The sequence below is a fragment of the Ictalurus punctatus genome, chromosome 6 (assembly GCF_001660625.3).
Source record: "Ictalurus punctatus breed USDA103 chromosome 6, Coco_2.0, whole genome shotgun sequence".
NCBI lineage: Eukaryota > Metazoa > Chordata > Actinopteri > Siluriformes > Ictaluridae > Ictalurus > Ictalurus punctatus.
In genome coordinates this window covers 1,028,154-1,048,150 of record NC_030421.2, presented here as the reverse complement: position 1 = coordinate 1,048,150, position 19,997 = coordinate 1,028,154, and the positions used below count along the sequence as shown (strand labels likewise).

The 19,997-nt window shown below is 39.1% G+C and overlaps 2 protein-coding genes across 2 annotated transcripts; both read left to right on the top strand.

Annotated features, from left to right (window-relative positions):
* Nucleotides 1-798: 798 nt before the first annotated feature.
* LOC108266891 (E3 ubiquitin-protein ligase TRIM39) lies at nucleotides 799-8,073 on the top strand. The gene is made up of 6 exons (XM_017470716.3): nucleotides 799-1,464; nucleotides 1,626-1,721; nucleotides 1,814-2,044; nucleotides 2,173-2,195; nucleotides 2,282-2,400; nucleotides 4,786-8,073. The coding sequence occupies exons 1-6, from the start codon at nucleotides 1,066-1,068 to the stop codon at nucleotides 5,328-5,330; spliced, it is 1,413 nt and encodes a 470-aa protein (XP_017326205.1). The 5' UTR covers nucleotides 799-1,065; the 3' UTR covers nucleotides 5,331-8,073.
* Nucleotides 8,074-9,985: 1,912 nt separating this feature from the next.
* LOC108266897 (zinc finger protein ZFP2) lies at nucleotides 9,986-19,997 on the top strand. The gene is made up of 8 exons (XM_047155825.2): nucleotides 9,986-10,300; nucleotides 10,725-10,785; nucleotides 11,796-11,907; nucleotides 12,031-12,153; nucleotides 13,052-13,323; nucleotides 16,729-16,796; nucleotides 16,963-17,153; nucleotides 18,098-19,997. The coding sequence occupies exons 2-8, from the start codon at nucleotides 10,735-10,737 to the stop codon at nucleotides 19,186-19,188; spliced, it is 1,908 nt and encodes a 635-aa protein (XP_047011781.2). The 5' UTR covers nucleotides 9,986-10,300; nucleotides 10,725-10,734; the 3' UTR covers nucleotides 19,189-19,997.

The window sequence follows — 19,997 nt, the reverse complement described above, 5'->3', positions numbered from 1 at the left end:
TAGGTTAGCATCACTCATCCCTACTGGTGACAGCATCCAGTTAGATAACCCTGATGCTGAGCCTCAGATAAGGTACAGACCCAGAGAATTATAAAATAACCTCAGTCCATATTTTACAGCTAACATAAACACATGATACTAGTAGTGTAACACCAACACTGAGGAAGCAGTACATGATATGCAGGGGAGAGGGGTGCATTGATTCACCTGTCCGTGAAAATGACCAGCCACTATCCCAGCAGTTGGGTTACACAAAACTACCCAAAAACTAGCCAAGACTGAGAAAATAATCCAACTAAATGATCCAGAAGACTCAACCTAGCGTTTGGGTAGAAAAAATAACCAAAAGTATTTTAGAGAGTAACAACAAACTAAATATAGTTAACTGGTGTTATATATTTATTTAATTGTCTTTAAGACAGACACACGTTGATAGATTTTATTTTAAATTTAATGTGAATTCGATTTTGTGACAGAAAGTGAGAAAGACCCATCAGCTCATCTTTCAAGAGGAGACTCAAAACACCTTCACACCTGTCAGTCATTCCGGATTCACATGACCATTGGCTTTTTATTCAGGGAAGAAAATTGCTCTTTTGGAATATTTTGCGTTCAAAATAGTACCACAGAAAATCTTCATAATTAGAAAATTATTTATAATATTAACTTGTATTTTATATTAATATTATTACTAATAGCTAATTTAATTAGGCTACCTCTGGGTTTGAGGATAAGGTGCAGTAACCGGAAGAATGCCTTTAACAGGTGACTGTAACAGGTCATACCTGTCTCTCTAAAACTCCTCGCATTAAGGAAGTACAGAGTCCGAGATGACTGCAGTCCTTTTGCAGTGTTCTGCTCTGGTGAGTTTAGTTTTATTCTCGGTTTATGGAGAATTCTGAGTCTCATTTTCAGCTCTGTGAAAGGAAGTGATTACTAACTGGACCTGCAAAGTCGTATATTAACTTTAAACAATCCTGAAATCAGGGTGTGATTACTTTTGATCAAAGTGAAAGTGAATCTGAACATTCGGACTGGAGAGAACAACAACAGCAGCAAAATAAAATGGCTTCTAAGTTTTCAGAGGAGGATTTCTCTTGTCCTGTGTGCTGTGAAATCTTCACGGATCCTGTTGTTCTGCTCTGCAGTCACAGTGTGTGTAAAGTGTGTTTGCAAAAGTTCTGGGAGACCAAAGGATCCCGAGAATGTCCTGTTTGTAGGAGGAAGTCGTCTATGGAGAATCCTCCCTCAAATCTGGCCTTAAAGAACCTGTGTGAGACTTTCTTACAGGAGAGAAGTCAGAGATCTTCATCAGCGTCTGAAACAGTCTGCAGTCTGCACAGTGAGAAACTCAAACTCTTCTGTCTGGATGATCAACAGCCGGTGTGTGTGGTGTGTCAAACTTCAAAAATACACACCAACCATAAATTCTGCCCCATTGATGAGGCATTAACAGACTGTAAGGTAAATAAAATGTTCCTGTGAGGTCATGTTTCGCATATGAACAAATGCTTTTGTTCATAATTATTACAATTATTTTGTAATTAATTTATTTCATTTATTTAATCTGATTTTAAATAATATCTAAACACAGAGTCTCCATGCAGTGTGTTGATTTGTTTCAGGAGGAGCTGAAAACTGCTCTGAAGCCCCTACAGGAGAAACTGAAGATCTTTAAAGACTGTAAACTGAACTGGAGTCAGACTGCAGAACATATAAAGGTTAGAATCAATAAGATGGCTTTGATATTAGAATGATATTTTGCGTCACTGCATAATCAGTTCTATTTCATTTGATTTCCTCTTCACTGCAGATTCAGGCCCAACACACAGAGCGGCAGATTAAGGAGGAGTTTGAGAAGCTTCACCAGGTTCTACGAGATGAAGAGGCAGCCAGGATAGCTGCACTGAGAGAGGAAGAGGAGCAGAAGAGTCAGATGATGAAGGAGAAGATTGAGAATCTGAGCAGAAACATATCATCTCTTTCAGACACAATCAGAGGCGTAGAAGAGGAGCTGAGAGCTGAAGACGCCTCGTTCTTACAAGTGAGGATCATTTAGTCAGTATTTATACTGTGAGAAAGTAAAACTTCTTTCCATCATCAGAAACGTCACATTTCAGTGGTGTAAAAATGTCAATCAGATCCACTGATATTTGCTTTGTTGTTTTACAGAACTACAAGGCCACAGTGAGAAGGTGAGTGATGTTCTTCCTGTCTCTCTCGTTCTCTGTGTTTCTGACTCCAAACCCACAGCAGCACTGACTCCTGAATGTTTTTGCAGAGCTCAGTGCACACTGCAGCATCCAGAGGATCTTTCAGGACCACTGATCCATGTGGCAAAACATCTGGACAACCTGAAGTTCAGAGTCTGGGAGAAGATGCAGGACGCCGTCCAATACAGTAACAATCTTTCTTTCTTTCTTTCTCTCTTTCTTTCTTTGTGTGTGTGTGTGTGTGTGTGTGTGTGTGTGTGTGTGTGTGTGTGTGTTATATATAAATAGTCCCCCCCCACACACACAAACACTGTTTTTCTGCCTTTGTTAGTAACCCTAATGTGGTCATTATAATGACATGTTATATTTGTATAATGTTTAGTAAAAATAATTATAATGATAATGATGATATTATTATTATTATTATTATTATTATTATTATTATTGATAGTTATTATTTATTTATTATTACTTGCAAATGTGTGGGGCTTTTATTCTGATCTCATGTAATGTAAGTTTTATTTTGAAAGGCTTCTGATTGTCACGGTATGGAGGTGTGGACGGATGCAAATGCAGATAAGAGCTTTATTAACAAAGGGCTAGGCAGACAAATCCAAAACATGAGACAACAGGGTGGTCAAAACAAGCAATAGGTCGGGCAATCTGCAAATGGGCATTAACCAAGCTAAAGTGGAATCGAGAACGAGGGCGAGAACAAGATCAAAACTATAACACATGATCGAGGAACAAACGCTTGGTATACGTAAACTCATGTAATACTTTGGAAAGTTATTGTGTACAAACAGTCCCTTTTATACTGTGGTTGTGATTCTGCTGTGAATAGGATGCAGGTGTACGTGATTAGCATGAAGGTGAGTATTCTGGGAATTGCGGTCCATGGCGGCCATGTTTGTAGGCTGCAGTGCAGGACGGGAAATGTAGTTACTGGTTTTCTGTGATATGACAGAACCCCTCCCCAAGGACGCTTTTCCCAAAGCGGCAAAATACCCTCCCTGCCCGGGCGGTCCTGGTCCTCTGGGCAAAATGTTTACACAGCCCCTCAGGTTCCAATGCAGACATTGTCCAACAAGTAGCAGGTTCCTCAAGGAGCTGAGGAGCAGACATGAGGCTGGGGCTGGTTTGCCGGTGTCATTAGGCAAGACCCAGGCTTGGGAAGTTGTGTTGTCAGCTTTAGACGGGGGCTTGACTTGGTGGGCCATCTCGTCGGCATTTCTTGAGCGTGGAGCAACGTCCTCCGTGGAGCGCGGACGCAGAACAGTGTCCTCAGTGGAGTAGGATGGCAGAGTGATGTCTGTAGAGAAGCCTGGCATAGTGACGTCCAAGGCAGAGTAGGGAAGCAAAGCGGAGCTCTTGGTTGCTACTCTGCAGGCTGAACTTGGTTGGCTGTGTCAGCAGACTCAAGCATGAGCATAACTTGGTTGGTCATGATGTCAGTCTCAAGCATGGGAATAACTTGGTTGGCCGTGATGTTGGCTTCAGGTGTAAACAAAACTTGGTTGGCCGTGGCGTCAGCTTCAAGCTTTAGCAGAACTTGGTTGGCCGTCAGCTTCAGGAGTGAGCAGAACTTGGTTGGCCGTCTTGTCGACCTCGTACAGGAACATGGCTGGAGTGATTGTCTCTTCGACCTCGGACAGAAACTTGGCTTGAGAGGCCGTCTCGTCGACCTCAGACAGGAACTTGGCTTGAGAGGCCGTCTCGTCGACCTCAGACAGGAACTTGGCTTGAGAGGCCGTCTCTTCCACCTGAGACAGGAACATGGCTTGGGAGGCCGTCTCTTGGACCTCAGACTGGAACTTGGCGTTGGAGGTTACCTCGTTGACCTCTAGCAGGAACTTGATTTGACTTGACTTGACTTGACTCTAGCAGGAACTGGACTGACATGAATGATGTCCATACATCTCCATGCACTCTCCTCACTCTCCTGCTGCTTCCATGTTGAAGGCAAAGTATTCTTTCACATATGGAGACGAGGATGGATGCAAATGCAGATAAGAGCTTTATTAAAGAAGAGCTAGGCAGACAAATCCAAAACATGAGACAATAGTGTGGTCAAAACAGGCAATAGGTCATGCAGTCTGCAAACAGGCATTAACAAGGCTAAACTGGAATCGATAACGAGGCCGAGAACAAGATCAAAACTATAACACATTAAAAAATGGAGCATTGCATTTTGTAAGCAGCGGCTTACAAAACTTTTAGATTTACAATTCTTATAAAGATTGTTTACATTTGTAATTTAAATACACACGGTTATATATGTTTATTCATTAATATTGTAATTTTAGTTATCATTTCTTTGGTTTATGTTAATGTTAGCTAGTTCCATGCTAACGTAATGTTTAAGTTAGCTTAGCTCCATCAACAGAAAATGTAAAAAGGGAATCTAATGAAATGGAAAAGACACAACGTACAGTCACAATGGGTTTTCTTTTGTAGCTTTTTATTTCTTATTCGTGTGTGTGTGTGTGTGTGTGTGTGTGTGTGTGTGTGTGTGTGTGTGTGTGTGTGCGTGTGTGTGTGTGTGTGTGTGTGTGTGTGTGTGTGTTTTCAGCACCTGTAACTCTGGACCCCAACACTGCTCATCCTAAACTCACTGTATCTGATGATTTGACCAGTGTGAGACGCAGTGATGAGGAACAGAAGCTTCCTGATAATCCAGAGAGATTTGATGTTTATGGCTGTATCCTGGGCTCTGAGGTCTTTAACTCAGGGACACACTGCTGGGACGTTGAAGTAGGAGACTGTACACGGTGGTTAGTGGGTGTGATGACAGAATCTGCTCAGAGGAAGGGAGATATATTCTCCAGAAGTGGTATCTGGTGTGTGGGGTATTTTGATGGTAAATATAGAACACGTTCTACACCACAGTCATTCACTCTCCTCTCAGTAAAACAGAAGCTCCAGAGGATCAGAGTGCAGCTGGACTGGAACAGAGGAAAGCTGTCGTTCTCTAACCCTCTCACTAACACACACATACACACTTTCACACACACTTTTACTGATAAATTACTGCCATATATAAGGGTTAGTTGTAAAAAATCTCCTGTAAAGCTCCTCCCACTTCAGTGCTCTGTAAGAGTGAATCAGATCAGTTAGAGCTGATATTGTTTTATTCCAATTCATTAATGAAATATTGCTGATGAAAAGATTCATGTTCTTTGTGAAAGTCTGTTTTTACTGAAGTACTGAAAAAAAAAAAAAAATTTTAAAAATTGTTATGACATGATTTCACCCTCACCTTATCAATTACATCAAAAATAATGTGAAAACTGGAAATTAATAATTGGATTTTCTTATTCTGAGTATTAATAATTAGACAATAAAGTAAATGCATTCACATAAAAAAAAACATAATAATTTGACACAGCTACAGCAAATTGCTAGCTAGCTGACATTATCCAGCATTTCAATCAATCACTGCACTCTATTCTTTCCATCTAGCTCTGAACCCTGCAGTGAGTTACCCGTCTAAATTGAGAAGTGCGCTGTTTATGCTCCGCTTGCTCTGTAGATGGATAAGTGACTGGCTAACCTTACCAAGCTACTTAGAGTTTCCTGAAGTATTGATACTTTCGATACTGATGTTGTATCGAAAGAATCAATCCTCACATAAAAATGTCGATACTAAGGTCTTTTCTTTTCCAGTGATTTTTATTTATTTTGACAAAAATATTTAATATTACTATTTAATATTTATTTATTTCGTACAATTATTTATTTATTTATTTATTTTTGCTTAAATGTACTTAAAATCTGTCCTAGATTTTAACACTCATGACTAATTACAGGCGTGTTGAGAACACAAATCACAAAATCTTTTAATTGTCATGAAAATGTATTCAGATTTAGCATATTAATGATGCATTCACCTCATGAATATTGATAGAATGAGTACTAATAATAAGATAATCTCCAAATATTGATATACCTTAGTTATTAGTTGAATTTGAAGTGGTTTTAAGTTAAAATAATGGCATACTGTTTTGAAATAATGAGTCATTTGCTTTTTCAACTAGTGTCTCCTTCACAGCTTTCTGATTTTATTTCTAGTATGAAATCCTCTTTCTGCTCTTCTGATGTTCTTCCTTCTCATATTTTTAAAGAGGCTTTTCCTGCTTTGAGTCCGGTCGTGACCGCTATTATTAATACCGCTCTAGTAAATGGGGTGGTGCAGGTCACTTTTAAACATGCTATAGTACAACTGCTGTTAAAAATCATCATCTTGATCAGCATGTCATGAAAAACTACTGAGCCATTTCCAAACTATCTTCCATTTCAAAAGTCTGAGAAAAAGTCCTTTTAGTATTTTTGATTCATTTCAGTTTGGTTTCAGGGAACTTCACAGTACTCAATCTGCTTTGTTGAAGGTCACCCATGATATCTTACTCACTCTTGACTCTTGCTGTATTTTAATCTTGCTTGATTTGAGTGCAGCATTTGACACAGTACATCATGATATCCTTTTACAAAGACTTGGTCATGTAGTTGGTTTTCAGGGGTCTGTGCTGGAGTGGTTTGCCTCTTATCTCAAGGAGAGAACTTTTTCTGTTAATGTAGGGAAGTGTTTCTCATCCTGTGCTCAAATTTCCTATTGTGTTCCTCAGGGTTCCATTTTGGGTCCTCTTCTCTTTTCTCTATATATGCTTCCTCTAGGTCATATATTATTGAGAGACACCACTTATCCTATTATTTCTATGCCAATGACACTCAGCTTTATATACCTGTGAAAAATAAGACCTGTTTGTCTGACTGCATGACATTAAGCGCTGGATGGACATGAATGTTTTCACAACAACAAAACTGAAATAACCGTCTTTGGTCCATCAGCTTTGTCCTCTGACAGGGTCAGACAGTTTGGTCCCCTCTCTTCTAATGTGTACGACTGTGCCAAGAACCTTGGTGTCATTTTTGACTCGACACTGTGCTTTGATAAGCAGATTAGTGCTGTAGTAAAAAGCAGTTTCTTTCAGTTAAGATCTGCTGCTAGAATCAAGATGATGCTCTCCAAGAGGGACCTCGAAACTGTTATTCATGCATTTATAACATCTAGGTTGGACTACTGTAATTCACTCTATCTGGGTTTGCCTAGAACAACTGTTGATGGTTTGCAATTGGTGCAAAATGCAGCAGCCAGATTACTGACTGTCAGTAAAAAACGTGAGCTCATTACACCTGTGCTCGCTTCTCTTCACTGGTTACCGGTCAAGTTCCGTGTTGATTCAAATATTTTGCTTTTTGCTTTTAAAGATTTGCATGGACTTGCTCTGCAGTATGTTTGTGATCTTCTCACCCCTACACTGCTTCATGACCCCTTCAATCATCTAGTCAATTTCTACTCTCTCCTCACTCCCGCTCTCAGGCTAAAGGTGACCGGACTTTCCCAGTGGCTGCTCCTGGGCTTTGGAATAGTCTTCCTCTTCACATTAGATCTTCCTCTTCTGTTTCTGTGTTTAAATCTTCTTTGAAGACTGTTTGTATTCTTTATGGTTTAATTGTGGGTGTAAATTTTTCATTGGTCTTTTTTGGTTTTGTTTACTCTTTTAATTTGTTTTAATTCTGTGTTATATTTCTTGTACAGCACTTTGGTTTCAACATCTGTTGTTTTAAATGTGCTTTATAAATCAATAAACTAAACTAAACTAAACTAATTAAATCAAAATAACGTGATAAAGTTCAAATATAACACTTCCCCCCCACACACTTTTAGTTCAGGTCCAGAAACAAATAAACCACGGGATGAAATTAAAATCATAAACATCTGTTTAAATGTAGAATCTGGAATAGATTTAAATTTATCGATGTATTTTAAATAACTTTAAATAAAGTGAGACTTTGAAGACTGGTGTCTTTACTGTATGCTGTTAATCCTGGGTGCAGTGTTTAGCTGGATGTGTGTGTTGTGTGTGAAACTGTGCAGTGGAGGAGAATACAAGCTCTAAATTTTGCTTTAGTTTGTAGTTTTGAAAAGGTCAGATGGATTTGCATGTTATTTGCAAAATTCAAAAACATTGAATGGCAGGAGGAGACTCATTAATATTCATGGGCGTATCTACTGTAGCTACGGAGCTCGTTCTACCATTAACTGGTGTGATAATTGAGAGAAACTGGGTGATGTGGAGAAGAGATACTGGAGCATCCTGATGTTTAGTTGAAACAGCTAAGCGTGAGAGTTAAACGCAAGTGAGAATTATTGTTATAGTCTGACTGTGTATTAGATATTTTTATATTTCGGCTAATTGTAGAGGTTTATTTTTTTTTCTCGTTTTTAAACAATATTCACTAAGATTGTGTGTTAAATCTGACTATTATCCCCACTGTTATATCTCTCAGTAGCCCCATTATGTATAACAGGACTAGTCACATTGGGAGAATAATAAATGACTTAACATGGGGGGAAAGCCCACACATTTTTGCAGGATAATCCACTGGAGAGATTTTTATCATCAATGTATTGTTATTTCATGTGCAGTGTGAATGACTTTATAAAGTGCTATCAAGTGATAAAGTGCTTGGTAAGTGAATAGTGATATCTGCCATTTGGCTCCGTGTTGAGGTTTCCATCGTAGATATAAATACAGGCAAGGCAATCCACCTACTGGCATGTTTTTGGGAGGTGGGGGGTTTATTTGACTATATACACACTGTAATTGTACACTTATTTTGATGTTAATTTAGTGTAATTATTCCAGCAGTTGTTATGTTATATTACTTCAATGTTACAGTAATCCAATGTTATTTTGCTGTGATGAGACTGTGATTTGCAGTATTAAAATATATTTTCCGCTGTAAAATTACTGTTTAAGTGCAGTAAATATTTTACAAAATAGCTCTATATATTTAATTAACTTTACTAGCAAATAAATTGCCTGTAACTTAGTATAATTTACCAAATTAAAATATCAACACTAAGGTATGTTCTTTTCCAGTGATTTTATTTATTTAGATAAAAGTATTTAATATTAATATTTAATATTTACTTATTTCATAAAAATATATATATTTTTATTTTTGCTTAAAAGTGCTTTAAAAAATCTGTCCTGGGTTTTACAGGCGTGTCAGGAACACAAAAATCACAAAATCTTTAAGTGGTCATGAAAATGTATTCAGATTTAGCATATTAATGATGCATTCACCTCATAAATCTTGACACACTGCTCTCCCCTATACGAAAGTACATGTAAGTTCAAGTGCTTGCTTTAGTATCAGTATACTTGTCCTGTATTTACTTGGTTTCGGATCGATACTAAATTTTGCTTTATCGTCCACCCCTAGTTAGCACACAGTCAACAAATGGTTATGAAATTTAGCTGCTGTTAGCTGACTTGGTTTATTTCAACAGGGCATCTGTCCTATCTCTCTGTATATCCTTCAAGGTGTCATGGAGGGGTGTCTGAATCTGAGCAACTCACAACTTGAGTTCCCCATGCATCAGTTCTGGGTCCACTACTCTGCCTGCCTGTCTGACGTCTCGAACTGGATGAAGCAACACCATCTTAAGCTCAATTTGGCAAAACTGGAGTTTCTCATAATCCCTGCCTGCTCCTCAATCAACCACAACCTCACCGTACAGCTAGGCTCAACCACACTCAAAACCTTGGGGTGACGTTCAATGATCACTTGAACTGTACAGACCATGTTTCAATAACTGCACGGTTCTGTAAGTTCATTCTCTATAACATCAATAAAATCAGACCATAACTCACTGATTACCCCACAAAGCTACTAGTCCAGGCTCATGTTATCTCAAATTTGGACTACTGCAACTCACTTGAGTAAAAGTATCTGCTAAATTAATACATGTAAACGTAAACTACCCTCCAGTCCACGTGGTGGCGGCAACGCGCCCAATAGCTGCTTCTCCAACCGTCAGAAAATACCGAGGAACATTAAAGACACTGTAGGTTTTTCTCCTGAACAGCTGAGTTATTCTACTTGAGCTAATAATCTTCACATTAAATAATTTCTAACAGAGTTTTACAGTTAGATTGGATCCAGTCAGAAATCAAAGCTCGGCGTTGTGTCTGTGGTTGAGGATTTAAATCTCCGGCCTGCTTTAAAACCCCGAGGTAAGGTAAACAGTAGCTGTGTGTCCGAATCCCAAATGGATCTCTACTTCACTGGTTAAGTGCACTACATAGGGAATGAAATAATGACGCGTGCACCCTATCTAGTGCACTATTTATCTAACGACGATACATTTTTTTTTACACTTAACGAGGTGTGTAAATGTAAGTTGCTAACCTATTTATTTGTGTGTTTAAAGTATTTTAATAAACTTATATTGCTCCAAATAAGTCACTCTGCTTACAATAAGATTATATAAAATTGCATAAACATGGTTTACTAAAATTTGATATATTAACCGAATTTCATGCATTTTTATGAACAAAATACGTATAAGAAATTTCATTTTTAATTACAATGTTTATATTATTATTATTATTATTATTATTATTATTATTATTAATGGTGTTATTGATTTATTTTTAGACCTGTTATAATGAGTTCAGCAGGAGACAGACCACACTCCCTCAGAAAGTCTCGCTCCCAGGTAATGCTTAATGATGTGTCTAACAGACTCAAAATTTAAATATTTGATGAAATTAAAATAGTTAATGAGGTAATTAAATATATCCATTGTTTTCACTGATGTCCATGCAATGTGCTTTTAAGTATGTGGCCATTTCTGATTCCCTAGCCTAGCTAAATACCTAATGGATCCGTCCAGTTATGAAGATGCACCTTCTTACCTGAAATTAAAAATATTTTATTTATTTAAAAAAAAAAAAATTCAAAGTCCAAAAGACGATCTTTTGGCTCAACTTCTCAGTTTTGATTTCCTCATGATTAACATCAGCCCTCCATAACCTACACCTTTCTTCAGCTAATCTCTGCATCTCAGTGACCTCAGAGCGTACTGTGTGTAGCCTAGTTTGTTTTTGTTTCGTGAAATCAGATATATTCTCAGTAGCCTCCATTTCCCTGTCTGTATTAAGCATTATACTTACAAGATGATCCACAGTTACAGCTCTCTCCATCTCAATGCATGAAGATGCACCAATCGTAAAACTGTATGAGAGCCCACCCTCTCGACTTTGATCTATGAAAGTGACAGTTCTCAGGGAGTATTTAATGATGGCTTGCTTGGCATCATTGAAACAAAATAAATATTTAAATAATTAAATAGCAAACAAACAATTTCAAGCCACGTTTAATCATTTATGCCCCAGTTTAAGTTTGATATTATTTATTAGTCACATTTAACTATGTATTTATTTATTTATTTTTAATTTTCAGTATTAATTGTTTAGTTAAGAAAGAAAAACCCCTTCGTAACTGGTAGTCTGCAAGCTGTCCTGCTAAACACGCAAGAATGTATGTTTAATAAGGAGTGAATAAGAAAGTCTAAAGCAATCCCCAGTCTACAAGGTTATAAACAAATTATAAACTGTGTTCCCACGGCAACTAATGTATAGATAACTGTGAAATCTTCTTAGCTAATGATATTTATTCACTTTTTTATTCGATTATGTATAAGTGTTGCTGTTGTTTTGTCTATAGCTGTGTGAGGACGTGAAAACAGAAACTTCAGATGGAGTGACATCAGTCTCCGTGGAACACGTCCCCCCTGTGGACCAGCAGAATGGAGGGGTCCATATGAAGCTCACACCTCGTCAGTCCAGTTACCACACTGAGATATGATCTCTGTCTCATTTCTGATTGATATGTCAGTGTGTAAGAATCCGTTTGTGTGTGTGTGTGTGTGTGTGTGTGTGTGTGTGTGTGTGTGCTTTAGAAGTCTGTGTGAAGAAAGAGGAGATGCTGGAGCTGAACATCTGCGACAGTGGAAACGACCTGAACAACATTCCTGAAGTTTCCTCCATTAAAGAGGATGAAGCTGACGATAAAGACTTCCTCTGTAAGACATGGGGCCACTCTGGAGCTCAGTAACACTCCCACTGATTATTCTACCCTACACACTATCTAGTGCACTAAATGTAGTTAGATACATAACTTTATTCATCCTAGAGGGAAATTCATCTATTACAGCAGCACATGGAGTTAGACGTATACTAAGAGTTATTTAACAATACATACACATATACACATATTTATAAAAAAGAAAATAAGAATAAATATACATCGCTAGCCTGACGTCCCGGGCCTATTATGTTTTAAGGTCGGGCTTCCAAAATGCATCACTGGGCTATCTGATGTAGTGTAATCAAATTCCCTCTTCGATAGACGTTAGTCACTCTCTTGACTTGTTACTTTAAGGGAAAATACGATCGTAGAAGTTTTTGATCATGCTGATTTGTCTGCAGTGAAGTTTAGCTTCAAAACATCTATCGATTACGCAGACTTTTAGTACAGTATCACACATCCACGCACACCCATGGCTCTCTCTAACTTTGGCGTCTACAGGATTCAACTGAAAGCATAAAGAGGCACAAACAAATCAACTGTCACTAATTACACGCAGGTGAGAATCATCACGCGTTATCTGCTGTTTGACCTGCCTCCCCTTCGTCTACAGCTGCTGCTGCTGCTACAGCTGCCACAGAGTACTTTGTGTTTCTGTGTCAACAGACCAGTTGTTCAGTGATAAAGGCACAGCATAAGATGTTCTGTCATTTGATCATGTAACATTCTTGAGAATTCAGGAAAAACATCCAACATAATTTGGCATGTATTTCTGAACATGTAGACAGCTCAAAAGTAATCTAGAGCTCAGACTGTAACTTCTCTTTTATTTTGATATATTCCAAAATTATTTTGGGCATAATTTTTTCCTGTTATGTTTTCTCTCTTTCCAGACTGTGAGCTCTGCAAATCCTACTTCTTCAACAAGTGTGAGGTTCACGGTCCAGCGCTCTTCATCACTGATACCCCTGTTCCCATGGGAGTCGCTGACCGAGCGAGACAAACTCTTCCTCCCGGTCTAGAGATTCGGAAGTCTGGTATTTCTTCTGCAGGCCTGGGAGTGTTTAATAAAGGAGAGACTATTCCAGTTGGTGCACACTTCGGACCCTATCAGGGAGAGCTGGTAGATGGAGAGGAAGCTATAAACAGTGACTACTCTTGGGTGGTGAGTTATTATTCATTTATTATAAATGTTAAACGGTAGATATTCTGTTTTCAAATAGATTAAAGAGCCAGTTTTCACAGCAATAGTCAGCCTAAAGACATCCAAAACCTCGCTAGCTAACGAGTTTGCCCGCATTTTGAAAATTCTTTGCCTCATTTAACACGCCTTAGAAAAACAAAATGATTCCAGTTTGTAAAGAGATACTGGCTGTCAAAAATGTCCTCAGTGCTCCTGCACTGTCACGTCATCAAACCAGAGAAAAGCACTTACATGATCTCATGTTAAGTCATGTCAAGTGGCTTTGTAATTTCAACCATATACAGCTGGTACCGTAGACAGTGAAATGGAACAATTTTCCTCCAGGACCATGCTGCTACATAAAAGACCACACTAACCACATGAGACGACACAAATGTGTGCAAACAACACAAGACAGTGCAATAGCTACTAAAACAAGACAATAGGCACAGTAAGTGACAGTGTAGCACCTACCAGTACACAGTTCTATTGTGGAAGTGTCAGATATAACAGGTAGTGCAAAAGAATTTATTATAACAATATAATAAAAATACTGTGACTGTAAAGATAACGTACTATGACACAGTATTTAGCAAATTAGCTTATACCATATATGGATATAGCAGTTATTGTGGTAGTAGCCAGGTAAAGAGGATAGTGGTGACAAGAAATTAAATGATATTTTAATGAGTACATTAGCAGCAAAATTCCAGGTAGACAGTACAGAAATGTGTAAAAATTGCAAGGAGAGTGGGATGGTGTTTGATTCTGTGTGTGTGTGTGTGTGTGTGTGTGTGTGTGTGTGTGCGTGCGTGTGTGTGTGTGTCAGTCCTGTCTCTGAGTATTGAGGAGTCTGGTGGCTTGGGGGAAGAAACTGTTACACCGTCTGTCTGAAAGCTTCGGTACCTTTTTCAAGACAGCAGGAAGGTGAAGAGTTTGCTTGAGGGGTGTGTGTGGGGTCATCCACAATGTTGGTGGCTTTGTGGATACAGGATGTGGTGTAAATGTCTATGATGGAGGGAAGAGAGACCCCAATTATCTTCTCAGCTGTCCTCACTATCTGCTGCAGGGTCTTGCAATCCAATACGGTGGAGTTTCTGAACCACTCAGTGGTGCAGCTGCTCAGGATGCTCTCAATAGCCCTGTTGTGAGGATAAGGTGTGGGAGATGGGCTTTTTCAGACTTGTCAGAAAGTAGAGACGCTGCTGGGCTTTCTTAATTATGGAGCTGGTGTTGAAGGACCAGGTAAGGTTCTCCACCAGGTGAACACCAAGGAATTTGGTGCTCTTGACGTTCTCCATGGAGGAGCTGTGAATTTTCAGCAGAGTGGTCGCTCCAAGCTCTCCTGAAGTCAACAACCATCTCTTGTCTTTTGTCCCCATTCCGAGACAGGTTGTTGGCTCTGCACCAGTCCGTTAGCTGCTGTGTGTCCTCTCTGTATGTTGACTCATCGTTCTTGCTGATGAGACCCACCACAGTCATGTGATTATGAGATTCGGGCTGTGCATTGGTGCACAGTTATGAGTCAGCAGAGTGACCAGCAATAGACTGAGCACGGAGCCCTGGGGAGCTCCGTGCTCAGTGTGGTGGTGCTGGAGATGCTGTTCCTGATCCAGACTAACTGATTTCTCCCAGGCAGGAAGTCCAGGATCCAGCTGCAGAGGGAGGTGTTCAAGCACAGCAGGTTCAACTTTCCATTCAGGTGTTGAGGACTGATTGTGTTGAATGTTGAACTGAAGTCTATGAACAATGGTGGTGGCCTTGAACATGTTTGAACAATGGTGCTGCTCAGCTTGATGTCAATGAAAACATCTGCCAGCTGATCTTTACATCTTCTGAGCACTTTGCCAGGAATGTTGTCTGATCCACAGTGATGCAGGGTGTATGGATGTTCTCAATGATGGCCTTGTAAAACTAAACCATTATTGCCTGAGAGTTTTCTCAACTGTATCAGGAAAAAAACATCCATTGTTATGCCTTCTTGACCAGCCATGTAACATTCTCCTGCTTCTTATGGGTGTTCATAATAGTAGTGCCCAGAAAACTGAAAGATTCAACAGCGCTTACATTGGTGCTGATGACAAACAGATGTGGATAGTTCGTCTATGCAGAAAGCATTGCACATCTCACAGTTGAGAATGTTCAACTCCACGTTATCTGTGCACCATGCTGCAAGTCATGCGACTTCCTTGCGGTAGGCGGACTCATCATTGATCTTTGAGATCCAATTCGACTGCAAACCTGATGGGTGTGCACAAATATACAGCAGTGGGAGAGTGGAATGTTACTAATAAAGAGCCTGCACCTTTGATCAAAATAGGTATAGTGGATCATAAAAGACCAAAAGTTCACGTAGGTGCTGCGGTGCAAGGCCATTCAGTGCTTTATAGGTCAGGTGGGGGATATGTGAAGAAATCTTCCGGTTCTAGTCAGGACTCTGAGCAACCACACAGCAAGACATTAAAATAGTCCAACCTAGAGGAAAGAAAAGTATTACCTTGTTTTCTGATTTGTGTAGTGACATTTCTTTGTATCTTTATTTCTGTTATATCTTGAGATTTTTTTTTTTAGATAAAAAAGGTTACTCTGGTAATATTATCTACATCAGCTTCAAATGCATGTTCACTGCTGCACGTGATGTAACTGAAAGGCCATCCAGAGTCACTACGTAATCAGAAAGCTTACTTGTTGTTGTCTGTGTGCCCTACCACCTGGTAGCTACCATCATACCTAGTAGGACCTGTTTTGACAGAATTAAGTAGGAGGATTCACCATCCAGTGTTTAATGTCCTTTACCCTTAAAAAAAAAAAATAAAAATTCCCCTCACTTTCGGGTGGAATAACTCTGGTGGAGACTAGATAGGAAACACAGAAATAAGTCCTCTTTGGTATCATTTTAGTGCAATACAGTGACTCCCTTTCTTTTAAGCTGTAGTCACTTACTGCTTTTATCACAGGAAATACACCACCATTGCTCTGTTTAGGACACTGTTCATTTGTAAAACACCCAACTGAACATTATAATTCCATATTTAAATAAAATACAATCTATTCATGTTTAAACCAAGTGAAATAAAAAACAACTGATGGTTTTGCAATGCCAATACATAGAGGTAATCACTTGTATATAATTTAAAAAAATGGTCAAGTAACCAACTTTACAATTTTTGGACCACTTGAGATGGACTGACCCTTTAAAGCATTTAGGTTCATAGTCTGTGCTAGGGGAGGAGATGATTAACCTGTGCTATGGGAGATGTTTTTTAGTAAGTCATGTTTAGTAAATCAATATTTACATGGAACATCATTCTTGTTCCTTTATAGCTCATTGAATTTAAAGACATGGGCTGATTTAATGCATAAAATGTCAAATAATTTTTTTTGCAGATATACAAGAGTGGCCAGTGTCAGGAATACATAGATGCTAAGAGAGAGATATATGCTAACTGGATGAGGTGAGGAATACACTGTTTTTTTTACAGTTCCTTATTATTTAGAGATCTTTGTCTTTCTCCTTTCACTGATATCTTCCCCATACTTTCTCTCACTCGGTATCTCCGACTTCTGATGTTTTTTGTTCTTTTTTTTAACCATTTCTCTCAATTCTCCTCATTCTCTTAGGTATGTAAATTGTGCTCGTAATTATGAAGAGCAGAATCTTGTAGCATTTCAGTATCAAGGAGGGATTCTGTACCGTTGCTGTCGACCCATAAACCTAGGAGAAGAGCTCTTGGTGTTATATGAAGAGGATTATAACAAAAATTGTGGCCCTACATTTGACTACCACTTGCAGAACACTTTTTCTTCCAGAGGTAAAGTCTAAGCATAGTTATTTAATTATAAATATTCGGTCTTACAATTAATGTCATGGTTTTAAAGCTTAAAAATATTGTGTCAGGTCACTGTCCTCTGAGTTGTGGATGGATCAATGAAGTTCTGTACTTCAAGGCTTTCCAGAACAGGAACACAGAACCACTGAGCTAGAGCTCAGTTTAGCCACATACACCCACCCACTAGTGCTTTAGCTTTAGATGCTAGGAATATATTTTTATCAGGCTGTAATTGACCCATTCCCTGGACTGTAGTGTAATACCGATGTCCTAGCATCGGTGACCTAGTTTGGTATGCTGGGTTGTAAGCATGCTTGTTAACGTAGTTGGTTGCCATTGGCTCATTATGCAGGGAAGGGTTCCTGTACTCTGTATTTGAAATGCACTGTCAGTGGCTTTGTACTGAGTCCCTCTTTCTGGGATGGAGAGCTGGCACTTGACTGTGGCTTGGGTGGTCTCGGTGAGCTGCATGGTCACTAGGGGTCACATGGTCACTTGTTTGTTAACGATTGGCCCTAATTTAGCTAGGTGCAAGTGAATGAAGCTGTCCAGTTTCGCCCATCTTCATGAAATACACTGCCATCAATAGTTTATGGCTTACTCCGGAAGCAAACCATAAACAGGAGCTGGCTAAACTGCTGTAATGGTGGGCTGGCTTCAGGGGAGAACACAGTGATGCCCTGTACTCACATTGATCTAGTCACACATATAGTAGAATGCTTCCCCCTCATGCATCAGAATATGGAGCCTACTTAGGACTGTATTTCTTCTCATCAGAAATTCACAAAATATATGATATTTTTGTTCAGTTTTGCATTTTGTTAATAATAATAATAATAATATTTTGCTCCTCAAACAATGTTAGTGTCTTTCCATTGGGATAGTACCTAAAAACAGTTCTGATATTTTTTCTTTCACTGCTCCAGATGTAAACAATGCTCCGTTGCAAGTCTTCTCCTGCTCCTTGTGTCCACGTTCCTATAAGTCGGAGATGAACCTTAACAAACACATAAGAAGATGCCACTATGAGGAGATTGTCACAGTCCAGAAATCAGGAGAGATTAAATATGAGATTCAGACGCACAGAATAGGAGAGAAGCCATATCATTGCACACAGTGTGGTAAGAGCTTTACTTACCAGAGTAATCTCCAAGTCCACCAGCGTATTCACACAGGAGAGAAGCCGTATCTCTGCTTGCAGTGTGGGAAGACTTTTACTCAAAAGGGTAATCTCCAAATCCATCAGCTCATTCACACAGGAGAGAAGCCGTATCACTGCTCACAGTGTGGGAAAAGTTTTACTCATCAGAAAACTCTCCAGCAACACCAGCGTATTCACACAGGAGAGAAGCCGTATCACTGCTCACACTGTGGAAAGCATTTTACTCAAAAGCGTAATCTCCAAATCCACCAGCTCAGTCATACAGGAGAGAAGCCGTATCAGTGCTCACAGTGTGGGAAAAGTTTTACTCTTCAGCGTCATCTCCAAATCCACCAGCGCAGTCACACAGGAGAGAAACCGTATCACTGCTCACAGTGTGGAAAGAGTTTCTCTCAACAGAGTAATCTCCTAGTCCACCGGCGCATTCACACAAGAGAGACGCTGTACCACTGCTCACAATGTGAGAGGAGTTTTACCAACCAAAGTACTCTCCAGCTACATCAGCGCAGTCACACAGGAGAGAAGCCGTACCTCTGCTCACAGTGTGGAAAGAGTTTCTCTCACCAGAGTAATCTCCATGTCCACCAGCGCATTCACACAGGAGAGAAGCCATATCACTGCCCACAGTGTGGAAAAGGTTTCTCTCAACAGAGTAATCTCCATGTCCACCAGCGCATTCACACAGGAGAGAAGCCGTATCACTGCTCACAGTGTGGAAAGCATTTTACTCAAAAGGGTAATCTCCAACTACACCAGTGCATTCACACAGGAGAGAAGCCGCATCACTGCTCACAGTGTGGAAAGAGTTTTACTTATTCACTCAGATTTAAGACCCACAAGTGCACTAAAACATAACCATTACATGAATTATTTATCAAATTCGGTATGATTTTTGCCATCACTCGTTTGACTTAAAATGATCTGTGTAGATTGTATTTTTGTGCAGGGAAAAGTATGTAATGTTATTGCATTGATTAATATACTTAATTTAATGTTTGCTTTTGACATTAAATACCGTAAAATACCCATTGCTTACTCATAAATGTATGCATATAAGCTATATTTTGACGTGTGTGATAAGATGCCCACATTTTATTCTGTTAGGTACAATTAATGAATTTCTATAAACAGTACAAAATCTCAAACAATTATTTGCATTTGTTTTTTTCCTTAATATTTCATAGAGCAATTTGTAGTAGTAAAATGTTCATGTCTCTCTTTATAAACTTGTTTTAATGGGCATAAAGGTTTGTTTAGAACTTGATAAAATTAAATTTGCTATGTGCAAGTGTACTTGAACATTAAACTGTGGGGCTGAGCCAGCTATTCATCTGTTTCTAAATTTAAATCAGTTTTTATTTCCGTTTCTTTTTAATCTTCTCATGATCGCATGGTTTTCCTGATTCACATAGATCATGTATTTTATACGCCTATCCCATTCTCCAAAGCAAACCAAAACTTTTTGCACCATGTAAAAACTGTATTCTGCTGCTGCTTCTTGTTGTTGTTGTTGTTGTTGTTGTTGTTATTGGGCTATTCAGTGGCAGTGACAAAAATCTAGATTATCGCAATGGTATCGTATATGCCTCCAATCAATTTGATACACTAATAGCATCACAGAACCTTACCTAGCTCTATAAAAGAACATAATAGAACTGTTACTT

Coding starts and splice junctions, on each gene's coding strand:
- LOC108266891 (XM_017470716.3), top strand. CDS start 1,066: ATGGCTTCTAAGTTTTCAGAGGAGGATTTCTCTTGTCCTGTGTGCTGT. Junction 1,722..1,813: donor AGACTGCAGAACATATAAAG/GTTAGAATCAAT, acceptor TCTTCACTGCAG/ATTCAGGCCCAACACACAGA. Junction 2,196..2,281: donor TACAAGGCCACAGTGAGAAG/GTGAGTGATGTT, acceptor ATGTTTTTGCAG/AGCTCAGTGCACACTGCAGC.
- LOC108266897 (XM_047155825.2), top strand. CDS start 10,735: ATGAGTTCAGCAGGAGACAGACCACACTCCCTCAGAAAGTCTCGCTCC. Junction 13,324..16,728: donor ACAGTGACTACTCTTGGGTG/GTGAGTTATTAT, acceptor TTTTTTTTGCAG/ATATACAAGAGTGGCCAGTG. Junction 16,797..16,962: donor ATATATGCTAACTGGATGAG/GTGAGGAATACA, acceptor TCATTCTCTTAG/GTATGTAAATTGTGCTCGTA.